This window comes from Pelodiscus sinensis, chromosome 1, assembly GCF_052426305.1.
Source record: "Pelodiscus sinensis isolate ZL-2025 chromosome 1, ASM5242630v1, whole genome shotgun sequence".
In the NCBI taxonomy this organism is placed as follows: Eukaryota; Metazoa; Chordata; order Testudines; family Trionychidae; genus Pelodiscus; species Pelodiscus sinensis.
The window spans coordinates 49,934,893-49,948,456 of record NC_143052.1 but is presented as its reverse complement, the minus strand read 5'-3'; the positions used below and the strand labels follow the sequence as shown (position 1 = coordinate 49,948,456).

The following is a 13,564-nucleotide window of genomic DNA, read 5'->3' as shown; positions in this document are numbered from 1 at the left end:
TGCTGCAAGTAATTCAGTTTATAGCCAACTTTCAAAAATCTGTTTTATTGCTTAACTAATGATTAAAACAAGCGATTAACCTGACCTTTATCTAGCTTCAGCCATATTTTTTGCAGTGTTCACAATGACCCAGGTCTATGTAGAGCTGAGAGGAGGGGAAACAATGTGGTGCAAAGCTGCTTTTGGCCTTCCTCAATCTCTGGAGTCCTAGTAACGTTATTCAGCTTCAGACTATCCCATAGTACACTTGGTTGCAATGACTCCCTGCAAGATTTTCTGCAGCTAGAAATTACTGGAGTGTTGCATGCACTGCCCCACTCCCTTCCCTCCCTTGACATGTTCTTGGCATGCCTGTAAAGTGTGTGAGTATTTTAGAAGCAGTGACCCTCTTGGCATACCCCCTGTGTTGGAACTCCCTCAGTGGCCTTCTTTGGGCTCATTGTGTATCACCAAAGCAACACAAAATGAGCCTTTCTGGAAGCCAAGGTTCATGTCCTTGATTTTCCTTCTCGTTTGATTTTATTGTGCTCTAATGAGACCTAGTTAATTTATAAAAAAAAAAGATCACAAACCCAATTCTAAATATGCCACACACAATCCAAATCATTCACGCTTTTTTTATTTAATGCTTTGAAGATACGAATGTCTTTCGTAAACAACACAGGTGAAAAACATCATTCAAAATGTCTATCTGGAATACTTTTGAATTCAGTTAAATTCTTCAGTCATGTTACAGTCTTCATTTTAAAAAAAATATATAAATATTATTTGAAGACAATCCATCTATAAATGTTTGTGCAAGTGAGTGATAAGCTCTTAGCTGTATCCTTCAGCTCAGTAGTATGAAAGGAGCTAACATATTCTGCTGAAGTATTACATAAAGTTACATAATGTTACTTGACTCTAAGGTTGACATTTTTCAGATATGAATATTATTATTGCACTAACTTAAAACAATTAAATAAAAATTGGAAAGAACTATTTAATCTACTAACAGATTTCATCTCTCACAATGTACTGGCTAATTACACTAGTAGATCACCAATTGCAAGGTCAGTATTAAAATACTGAGTTAGTTATAATTCCATTCCCCTGTTATCTACTGTATAAAACCTTTAAAAAAAAAACTCAGAAAATACATGAGGCTTTGCTGCAAGAGATATTAATGCAAGAAATGGTGTTTTTAAGTAGTCAAGAGATATGAAGCATTGCATCCTCACTGCCTGCTAAGGAGCAACATCTGTATTTAATTTTAACGTGATATGCTTCAGATCTCATATTCATATAGGTATTTAATGATCCAAACATTATGGTCCTATATAGAATAATTACTTATATGAAGGTGCAAACTTCATACGTATTCCCTTTTGAAAGATGCTTCAAGAGAAAACTCACTCTGGTTCTAACAATGAATATTTCCTTTCAACAATTAAAATGCTTGGGGGGGGGGGGAGAGGGAAAGTAATCAACCTCAAACTTTAAGTACAGCATGTAAACCATGAAACTTAACGTTACTTCTTTTTGACAGATTCCTTGCGTCTTCCTCCCTCCCAGTGTAGCCAGTACAAAGAAAATAGATAGAATGCAAAGCAAACCATTAAATCATAGTGGTAGGTTGTTATAACAAATACAGCAAACAAGAGGAAATTAAAGATTCTGTAACTGATATGCTTTAAAACCTGACACTCTGTAGATAAACTATGTGCTTCACTGTTCTGGTCAGAAATATCTGAAGAATCAGAAATGTGCTGGTTTTCATGCTGAGAGTCATCAGGCCAGTTTAATATTTTCCCTTCGGTCAGTAAACCTTCAGCTTCAGAGCTTCTCTCTTCTATTTCTTCACTAGGCTCACTAATTAAAATCATTGGCCCTAATGACTCCTCTTCTCTGAACTCAGCTTTATGGAAACACTGGCCTATATTCCTTTCTCTGTCATCACTCGAAGTCAATAAGTGCGAAGTCTCAGGATCTTTGTGTTCAGCCTCAGCAATGATGTTTTTATTAATATATGTCATTTCGCTTGGTAGGTTGAAATGATATCCTGACTCAACAGAAATATTGGCAATGGATTTGAATGAAGAGGCTGTGTATGGATGCTTTGTATTTTCTACCGTAGCTGTAACCACCTCAGTAGATTCTTCAGAAGTTGTCACTGGAGAGCTTTCATAATGATAATCAGGCACAATATTTATATCTGAGGGTGATGGTTTTGTTTCACCTTTGGCTTCTGAATGGGAGTGTGTTCCAAGAGTTCTTTCTTCTTTATACAATTCTTCAGTTTTGTCACTGTACAGACACTGCTTGGGATCTGGGTGGACTTTCAATGATTCTTCTGAATATAAATCCTGCTCAAAACCAGCTTTTCCTTCTATTGCAAAAGCCTGTAATGTTTCCTCTACAGGTGGATTATTTCCAATATCTTGTTCTGCTTTGGAAACTTTTTCCTTGGTATTGCACACAGACATCATTTCTCCTTGCAGTGTTTCACATACGTGTGCATTATAAATATCTAAAACTGATTCCTTTTCAAATTCGGTGTCATATAATACACCCACTGTATTGCGTTGACAAAGAGTATAATGTGAACCATCATTTCTCCCTTCATGTGTATCAAACGCTGTTTCCTTTTCCTCTGTGGGCCTGTCACTTAGTGCAGTCTCTTGAGGTAGCTTAGCAATTACTGCTTTTTCACTAGCAGACATTTTTTCTGAAGCACTTTCTGATGTTGTTTTAATTATATAAGCTGTACCTGCTTCTGCTTCCTCTGTATTACCATGTTCAGCTACAGGAGACTTTTCAAATCCCACTGTCTCTTGGCAGGTAAACAATTCTTCTGTGGGAGTAACATTCAAATACCTTGTCTTATTCCTCATTCCCAACATGACTTCACCATCTGTTTGCTCTTTAATCTCTTCTGTTCTATTTGCCTCAGTCTCTCTTTCTACTGGCTTACTTCCCGAAACACACCACCTTTGATTTTCACACACTACCCTGCTCTGATCATCTGTAACTATGCTGTCCGATTTCTCAGTTTCAAGGTGACAAGGCTCTGTCTCCAAAATACTTTTTTTTGTTGTGAAATTATCTTGGCTGTACATTTTTTCCTCAGAAAGCTCAGGATCATTCTCCTTAGTATCAGGTGTATCCTCTGGGTTCAATGATGTAGTGCTTGTAACTTTTGTTTTGCGAGTTGTCACTGCAAATTCTGGGTCACCAGTGGGAAAGGCAGTCATTTTACTCTGAGTGGCATCAGGGTATCTACTGTCTGTTTTCAAGTAATCACTTAAGTCACTATAGTCCTCTTTCCCCTGTTGGCCTTCAATAGAGCTTGTGATTTCTTTTCCTTCATTTCTATTGTTGGGGCTTCTGCTATCTTTTAGACAAGTCACCTGGTTGAATTCATGAGTGTCTCCAGCTCTTCTTTCATCAGCTACATGGAAAATCAGCTGGTCTTCTGATTGTGAAGGCTTGGCTTTGTGTTTATCATCTGAAGCTGATGGCAATGTTGTGTTTTTTGCTTCACTAATATATTTTCCATGAACACTGAAAAGTTTTGCAGTTATGGTGTCGCCACTCTCCTGCTCTTTAATCAGTCCTAACTCATCTAACTTCATTTCTTTCTCCTCTTTTCCTAAATAAGTGTTACAGACTTTTTTGGATGCTTCTACCACAACTTCTTTTTCTGAATATGGGTTTTTTGAGGAATCTATTGAGACATCAGAATGTGAAAAAGTACCAGCATATATATCTTCAGTTTTTTCTTCAGTTTTGTCACTGTCTGGCAATACAGTCTCCAGCATTAGGTGAGATGTTTGCAGAATGTGTCGCTCTGGAGCTGGGTTAGCATTGTCATCCAGTGCTTCGGTTACACATGTATTTAATTTCTGTGATTCATCATGTTCCGAAGAAATTGTTTCTGGTCTTGTTTCCCAGGCCTCTTTGTACTTATCAACATCATCTTCACTGATAAATAATCTCGCCATCATTTTGCTTCCTGCTGCGCTATCTGTTTCATCTTTTGAAATGTCTACCTGGCTTATTCCTTGTCTTTTTGAGACAGTATCTGTAATATGGATACTCACATTTTGAATTGTTCCAGGGAAATATTCCTGTGATAAAAGCATTTCACTGGTACCAATGCATTCCAAAGGCTGCTTACTATTGTTTACAGAACCTGCAGTAAGTTCCTCTGCTAATGGCTGACTATAATCATAACTTATGGAATACTTTTTGTCATCATGTAATTCTTCTCCTAGCTCTTGTAAAGTATTTTCTGAAGGAGAAATGATAGGTACAGGCTGCTTGAGCAAGTCAGTGCTTGTTTCCATAAGTCTTAGCTTATTCTCCAGTCCTTGAGCTTCATTTGGAAAATTAACTGGCTCTGTTGTATATAAATTCCTTTCATCTCTGGAAGAAGTACCTCTAGTTCTTGTGAACTGCTGCCTTAGCTGAAACAATAGAATAGAAAAGAATGATCAAAATGAGCTCTATAAAAATATTCAAAATGAATGTGGCAGGCTTTCATGATGGAAAGTTGTGTTTTCAGTTTCAAAGCTTTTATGAAAACATGTTCCGAACAATTTGCAACATTTGCATTGTATGTATTTTTTAACATACGTAATGAGCTTTATAGTGAATCTGAAAAGAGCTGGACATAAATAGTATTCCAAACGCTGTTTCTTTATTCATGAATTCAGTAAGCTGAAAGTGCATTTTATACAAATCAAACCTAAAGAAAATAGTCTCTAAATGGGAGGCTAATTAATTCTCTGCACATTCAGTTCTATGGTTGCAGGTTTTTTGTTGGGGTTTTTGTTTTTGTTTGGATTGTTTTGTTTTATTTTGTTTTGAGTGTCAGCATTGATATGGTATATCAAAGCCTAGTAACATACAGCATTGTCCAGTAAAACAAAGGACATGTTGCACATTGACAAATAGAGTTAGAATGATCTTTGCTTCATTTCTCATAGGAACCATTTTACAGGCTTCAAACCAGAATGTTTTAGACAATCTGGTAAGGCAGACATCGGAAATGAGATTAGTGAAGTAAAAGGCCAGAAACTAATCACTCTCCTTCCCTGGCTTCCGAGTATATTGTATTATTCAACTCAGCCTGCTTGTCATTGCACTCTCTCGCACTTTAGGATACTCACACTGATAGCTCCATGCTGATCAATTAGAGGATAGCTTCTTGGGCACCCCTTGTTACATTTACACTTGCTGTAGATACCCCCATTACAGTTTCTCTTATTAATATGTTTTCTGCAAAGCCACTGCAAACTATTAATAGTAAAACGTCACTCAAAGAAAAGTGAAGAAGCTAATGTCTCTGCAAATTCTGTTTTAATGACCCTCTGCCAACTGGTGCTCAAATGTATTTGAGCTCTTCGGTGATGCCAACTGTCAGGATTTAACAGTGAGATGCTTGTGTGGTTCTTTTTTTTTTTTTTTTTTTGCTTCTCATAACTGACATTTGCATGATCTCAATAATTATATGCAAATCTTACGATTTCCCTTCTTCTCACATAAGGCTCATGTTACTTGTCAACCGCACAGCTGTCTTGTGAGCCAATGCCTGTGGGTTTCAAAGATTTGGTTGTATTTCCATCTATTATAGATCTTCATTGTTTAATTCATTACAGCGTGCATAGTACAAATTAACATCTAAATTACAGCTTCCCTCTTCATTTATTGTACGGACAAGTTCTGTAATTTATAAACAAACTGCTATATTTGAACCTGCTCACTGTAATAGGGTAAATTGAGGGGAAAATGTGATTTTATGGTCTTTTAAAAATATGTTTTGTCTTTTAGAAAATATGAAAATACTGATTTTTCAGGAAATGAGAGCTCCCACAATAAGTGACAACTTTGAACTTCCTTAAAGTTAGAGCTAAGAAAATTCCATACCTAAGTGTGAAGAAAACATTCTCCTTTTCCCCCTATCAAAAAGACAGAGTGGCACTCCTCTTCCTCTCTACTCTGATTCAACATTTACAATTTCTCAGGTGATAGCCGTTTTAATCTAGGATTATGAATCTAGGTACCCAACAGATATAAGCTCAAAACAGACACTGAAAATAGATGGCAGTAAATGAGACACATACAGCTATTTCTTCCTTTGTTGTGCAAAATGGAAGCCAAATCATAAAAATCTCCAAATAGATTGAATGTGCACTGAATGTGAAATGTATTATAACAAATTAACTACTAAATATGGATCTAGAAACCTCTCTGAAGTAGTTATATATTTTTTCGTCTTAAAATTATAGAAATTGGAATTTTGTTCATTTACAGTTAGTCTTTGAGAAAGCTGTAAGATTCATGGTACCATAAATAAAGAATATTTGGTAAAATTCAAGTGTTTGTGTTATGTATATTCTCAGAGAGCCTAGAAAGAGAGATTTTTGAAAGGTCACTCTTCTAAGTCTTTGAAATTGTCACTTAGATACTCAAGTAAGGAAGAAAGAGAGAGATGTCATTAATTTAAGACCGCAAGAACTTAATTAAATTTACTCAAATCACTTTCTATTGCTGATTCAGAGAGACACACAATTCAAATACACACTATGGGTTTACATTTGTAAATTAGTACATCAGTCAATTTGGTTAAAAGGGGCATTTCACCACCTTTGATGTGTAAATGGATTCATATAATCTAAAACTATGGATATAAATGGGTAACACTTACCAGCAACTCTAATTCTTTTTCATTATCTTCGTTATCATCTTCATTGCATTCAACATTTATATCTTTTACATTTTCACTATTCGATTCACTGCCTTTGTCCTCCTCATGTGAATAGACAATTTCAGGGATGTTTACCTCTGAAGAGTTAACAAAAATATACTTTAACATCCATTGGGGCTGTTTGTTACTTTATTTTAATTAGCATGTGCAGTAAGAAAGAACTAATTAAACTAGCTATTGTACCTGAAGTCCTTGAATTATTCCATATGTCTTCATCAGACAGTGCCAGTATTTCTTCTTTGCTGTAAAATGCAAAAGAAACTTAATGTGTTATTCTGCAACAATTATTGTTCCAAATCCTTTTAGACCTAAACCTAAAGACAGCTAGTTAATGATGTAAAACCTTTAATGTGATTCAAACTTCTGCAAGAATATAAACCTGCTGATCACAATCTTATAAAAGATTTTTTTTTGTAATGATCTGATCTTGGTGAGAGAAGGATTTGATCCAGGCATTCTAATGAATGAGGATAACCATCTAAAAAGAAATGCTGAGAGCCCTCAACTTCAATGGACGTTTATGGTACTAAGGTTCAGGTCTTTATTGGAGTATAACCTCAGCAAAAGAAAACACAAATAGGAAGGACAAATGTAAATTATTATATGAATTGTGGATTCCAGCTCTGTGAGACAGAACATTTTTATGTTGGTCTCAGTGAACATATTTTGTGAATTTCAAGGCCATTTGGGGCTTGGCCCCTATTGGGGGTTTGCTGGCGAAGCTTCATTCGTAAATAAAATATTATGTCAAATAGAAAATGTTTCAGCATTGTCTTTATTTATGAAAGAGGCAGGGAACCTGTTTTGAGTCAGGGGGTCACTGACCCACAGAAAAGTCAGTTGAGGACACACAAGTGAAATGCAAAAAACCCAACAACAATAACAAAAACCACACCACACCACACACACACACACCAACAACAACAACCCCTCCAAAAAAAAAAAAACAAGCCTCACTAGCGTGGCCCCAACTGAGACACCTCACTCCCCTGACACTCCAGCCCCAGGACAGATTAACTCTTCTGGGATTCCAGGGTTAATGAAATTTGTTGACCCCTCTACAATCTGAGGTGGGGCCAAAAACAAGGGACCCAGTGTGGGGGACAGGGCTGCCAGTGAGTGGAAGGGGGGATGAAGAATCTGGGTGGAAAATAGGGTACAGGAGCAAGCTGGGGGTAGGTGTCTGGCCAGGAGGGAGGCGTAGGAGCAGAGTGCTGGTGGGTATCTGGCCAGGGGACAAGTGGGGGCTTGACCAGGGGGCAGGGTGCTGGTGGGGGTTTAGCCAGGGAGCAAAGTGCTGGTGGGGGCCTGGGAAGAGGGCAGGAGGTAAGAGCAGGGTGTTTATGGTGTCTGGCTGGGGGAAGGGTGCTGGTGGGGGTTTGGGAGGAGACAGAGTGCTTGTGGGGGCTGGGTCAGGTGCTATGGCAAGGGGTAGGGGGCTGAGGCAGGATGCTGGGGAAGGGGGCAAAGTACTGGTGGGGGGTGGGGCAGATACTTGTGGAGGTCTGGCCAGGAAGAGGGGACAGGAACAGCTCAGCTGGTACCTGGGGATTCCACAGCTGCATGCCAGGCCCGGGGTCTAAGGAAGCATGTGGGCTGTTCCTCCCCTCCCCAAACAGCCGGCATGCTTCCTGAAAAGCCAGGTCTGTTGCGCCACCAAGGGCTTCCTTCCCCCTGCTGCCTTACTGCATGGGGAGCAAAGGAGACAGGGAGAGGAGGAAGTAGGAGTACCTGGACTGCATGCCAGCTCCAAATTCTCAGGAAGTGCGTGCTCTTCGTCCTCTCCCCACAATAGCCAGCATGCTTCCTGAGAAGTTGGACCTGGTGCGCAGTCCCAAGACTCCTACTCTTCCCCCCCCACCCCCCGCCCCCCGCCATGCAGGAAGGCAGGAAGCACAGGGAAGGAAGTCTCTGGGAGCGCAACAGACCCGGCATTCCAGGAAACATGCCAGCTGTTAGGGGAGGGGAAGAGAAAGCTTGCACGCTTTCTGAGATGCTGCACCTGGCTCGCAGCTGTGGGACTCTTCCCCCCCTCCCCCCATGCCGCAGGAAGCTAATGTTACCTCCATTTTCACTGGAGGTAACATCAGTGCAAGCTTCTTCTTGGAGTTGGAGGGGAATGGGGGGGGGACTGGTATGCCTTGCAATCAACTGGTCGTACTCCTGCAATCAACCAGTCGATCACAATCAATGAGTTGGTGACCACGGCTTTCAGTGTATGTAACTTCCATGGGGTGGATTTGAACCTGGGACCTCTGGAGTTTAAATGTAGGAACCTCTACCACTTGAGCTTAAAGCCAGCTGGTGCTCAGCTTCATCTCTAGAGCTCCCTCATTCAGATCACTACAGTGAGAGATAAAAGTACCACTACATAAGACAGTGAACCACACTAGGTATATGGGTTATATGTACTCTGTGCCATTGTTCAAATCATTTATGAAGATACTGTATACCACCAGAGCCAGAATAAATCTCTTTGGGACCTTACTCAATATGCCTTTCCAGCTTGAATGTGAACCATGGATAAATACATTCTGAGTATCATTTTCCAACCAGTTGTTCACCCACCTTGAAGTAGATTTATGAAGGCTATATTTCCCTATTTCGTGTATGAGGCCACGAGAGACCAGACGAGCTACTATCCCCAATTCACAAGACTTGTTACCCTGTCAAAGAAGGATATTAGATTGGTTTGTTATGATTTGTTCTTGACAAATCTATGTTGATAGTTATCTTATTTTTGCCAAGGTACTTACAAACTAAATTATTTGATTACAGGCAGTCCCCGGGTTACATACAAGATAGGGACTGTAGGTTTGTTCTTAAGTTGAGTTTGTATGTAAGTCGGAACTAGCATCCAGTTTCAGCCGCTGTTGAAACTGACCAGCAGCGGCTGAATCAGACACGCCTGGGGCAGAGCAGCTGGGGTGCTGCTGGGACCTCGGCACTATGGGACCGACCCAGCAGCCCCCCAGCTGCTCTACCCCAGGCGTCGGTGAGAAAAGCCTGGTCTGCTGGTTCGTAACTAGGTAAATGCTATATTTTCCATTTTCCAGTCCTCCAGTACCTTTCCTGATCACCACAAATTCTCAAAAATAATTGCAAATGCTTAACAGATCATTTCAACTAGTTTTTTTAGTATTCTGTTTTGTTAGGTCCTGCCAGCCTGAAGACATCTAACTCGTCTTAGGAATTCTTAACTTGTTCTGTCCTTACTTTAGCCTCAGAACCTAACTCATTTACACTGATGATTTTCATTATGGTGGTTATCTGTTCACTACAAGTGGAATATCTGTAGTACGGCATTCTTGGGATCTGACAGATGCTAAACCAAAGAATTTGCCAAACTATCAGAGATCAATATTATCTAGCAGCATTACCAACACTTCTACTGCTTATTAGGTTCTCAGAAGACATTTGGGGGTAAATTAGAGCTAAATAACAGCACAGAACATTGAAAGCCAGAACTGGTGGCTATAAATAAACTTTATGGTACCACAGAAAACATGGCCACACCCATGATAAAGTGGACACCACGCTGAATAAAATCATGACAGAGCATGGATGTTGCCGGACCAGAGTGTGATGGGCTAGAGGTTCAACCTGTAGTAACTTTGAGAATGAAGACTGTTTTCTATTCTAGTTTTTCCCTCCTCAGTGAGTAATGAGCCTATCCTGAATTTGGTCTTTCAATTGATTGTAATATATTTATAAAATATTTTCTTGTTACCTTTTATTTCCCTAACTAGTTTGATCTGGTTTTGTGCTTTGGCCATTCTAATTTTGTTCCTACATGCTTGTGCTGTTGTTGGTTTTTATATTAGTCCTTCATAATTTGACCTAGTTTCTACTTTTTGTGCTATTCTTTGAGTTTCAGGCATTGCCAGATTGGCTGAGACCCAAGATCCATCTAGTCCAGTATCCTGTCTCTGAAAGTCACTAGTACTGGATACAGAGGAAGGTGTAAGAACTGCACAGCAGGAAGGTAAGGGGTAATCTCCCTTCCCTCATTACATCTCATCCTGATCATTAGCAGTTAGAGATTGGTCCTAAAACATGAGGCTTAATTTCCTTTCCACAAATTTTTGTTAACATTAATTATAACAGTTCTGGATAATTTAATATCTGTATAAATGCCCAGTCTTGAATCCTGTTAAGTTCTTGATCTCAGCTCATTTAGGGTCAGGTTCTTGCTAGCCTTACTAACTTCAAAATGTACTTTGCCAATAGTCCCACTGAAGTGCAATAGTGTCAATCTTAGATTCTTAGTACTTTGGGAGAAGGTCCATTTTCTTATTACTTGTTTGTATTATGGCTAGCACAATGGATCTTGATTCTAGTTTTTGGGCACTACTGTAATGCAGATAGTGATTAATGATGATTATAATATAATGGATCCATAGCAGAAAGACAATTATTTATGATTGTGGTGCTCAAGCAATAGCTGATTCATATGTCACTCAGGATTGTAAGGAGGATTGGTGCATTAAGATATTAATATTAATATAATTAATGTGAAATCAGAAACTGAATCATATAGTTTAAAGGCTATGATTTCAACCATCCCAATAAAAGGGATGCAATTTCACCGTCTCGTGCTCTGGTTGCCCACACAGATGCCATAGCACGGCCATCATGGAGCCAGAACTGCTGCAAAGCAGTACAATGCTCATGGCTCTCATGCTGCACCACATGGTGCAGTATAGCAAGAGTGCCCTCGTGTTGCTCCAGAAAGAGAAGGACGAGGAGCATGAACCCTGGCAGGGGCAACAGGCCCTGCTTAGCCAAACTCTGGTGCTTCTCTTACTGCACACACTCCTCAATCCCCAGGACACAGTGGAATGCCATTTCAGGTGGAGGGAGATGAGCTTGGAATGGTGGGACCATATCCTCATGCTGGGATGGGATGATCAGAGGCTGCACACCTTCCTAATGTGCAAGGTCATCATCCTTGAACTCTGCAAGTGGCTTGCCTCTTCCCTATGGTGACAGGACACTTGCATGCAATCTGCCATCCCCATACAACCTGCCATCCCCATGCAGAAGTGTATGGCCATCACCCTATGGAAGCCTGCCAGGCCAAACCATTACCACTCAGTCAGAAACCAGTTCAAGGTAGGAAAATCCACAGTCAGGGCTATGCTCATGCAAGTAGCCAAGTCCATCAACCATATCCTACTACAGAGGACACTCTGAGCAATAGTATCAGTGGGGTAGCCGTATTATTCTGAATCTGCAAAAGCGACAAGGAGTCCTGTGGTACCTTATAGACCAGGGGTCTCCAAACTACGGCCCGTGGGCTGGATGCGGCCCTCGAGGCCCTCTCATCCGGCCCGTGGAGACTGTGACGGGGAAGAAACTCCCCGCACTAACAGCCCCTCCCCTGGAGAAGCGCCGAGCGGCGCAGCGCCGCGGAGCTGGGGCGGGGAAGAAACTCCCCACACTGACAGCCCCTCCCCTGGAGAAGCGCCGAGCGGCGCAGCGCAGCGGAGCCCAGGGGAAAGCCCACGGGGAGGGGAGCGAGGGCGCACAGCTGCAGGCGCGGCAGGCGAGGAAGGCGGCAGGACCCAGGAGGAGAAGGGGCAGGGACGCCAGGGTGAGCGGCACGCCCCGTGCATGCCGGCTCAAAAGAGGGAGGGGCCGGAAGGACAGGGGCGGCCGGCACTCACTTTCTTTTGGGCAGGCAGCCAGGAGAGGGAAGCCGGAGGAGCCAGCGGGACGGAGGAGGGACTCTGGACCCGCGCAGCCCTTGCCCTGGGCAGCGAGACTCCCCGGCCGGGGGTGCGGGGGATCGGAGCCGCTAACGGACGGCCACACGCCCTGCGGACCGATGGCCGAGCCCGGGCTCTGCGCGTCCCTCACAGCAAGAGGGGTTGGGACTTGGCGTGGACAATTGCTCCCTATTGGCCAGTGCGTTCTTATCCTATTGGCTAGCTCTCTCATGAGGTCACTAGTGGGCTGGGCTCTATTTTGGCATCCAGGAAACAATTTCACCATTCACACTAATACAGGTGTTCATGTGTAGTGTATCAGTGTGTTATTAAATAATAACTGAATAAAATAATATTAAATAAATAATTAAAAACAACATCCATGTTTTGATTGTTTTTTATTTGGACCTCAAGTGTGTAGTCGGCCCCCGAACTGCTGTTTGATAGTTAATGCGGCCCTCGGGCAGAAAAGTTTGGAGACCCCTGTTATAGACTAACAGATTTATTGGAGCACCAGCTTTCATGGGCAAAGACCCACTTCATCAGATGCACGTAGTGGAAATTCCAGAGACAGGATAATATATACAGACATAAGAAAAGAGTACCAATCAAGAGTAAGGCTAGAGATAACGAGGCCAATTCAGTCAGGGAACATGAGGCCCACTTTCAGCAGCTGATGTGGAGGTGTGAACACCAAAAGAGGAGAAACTGGCTACTCTTTTTATGCTGCAGCTGCCCCCAGTAGCCACTCTCAATATCACATCCCTCCTGTCTGTGCCCTCCGTTTTGTGCCCTCTGCTCTCTACCCCTCCCTTTCCATGTTATGGAAAACAGTCCCATTCCCAGCACTTCCCATTTCCAGGCATAGCCAAACCCTGAGCTTAGTTTAAGTTAGGATCAGATGAAGCTGTTTACCAAATGTCTTGGTGCTAGCTCTTACAGTTTAGGAGGAGTTCTTGAACAAACAGACTCACAGACGCAGACACATTAGATAAGATTTTTTAAACTCCCCAGCTATTCAATGAATATATACAAATGTGCATGATAACTAAGTACATTGGAAAACTAAAATTCAAACTCTAGTGATCCTTCCTTTACATAT

General features: G+C 41.5%; 1 protein-coding gene across 1 annotated transcript in view; it reads right to left on the bottom strand.

The window, feature by feature from the left end:
* Positions 1 to 602: 602 nt before the first annotated feature.
* PPP1R3A (protein phosphatase 1 regulatory subunit 3A) overlaps positions 603 to 13,564 on the bottom strand; it is a 45,771-nt gene continuing 32,809 nt past the window's right edge. Inside the window, exons 2-4 of the mRNA XM_006122522.5 lie at positions 6,935 to 6,993; positions 6,692 to 6,828; positions 603 to 4,448 (exon numbers count right to left, since the gene is read on the bottom strand). Coding sequence (XP_006122584.3) covers positions 1,512 to 4,448; positions 6,692 to 6,828; positions 6,935 to 6,993 — 3,133 coding nt within the window. The 3' untranslated portion in view covers positions 603 to 1,511. The remainder of the gene's footprint in view (positions 4,449 to 6,691; positions 6,829 to 6,934; positions 6,994 to 13,564) is intronic.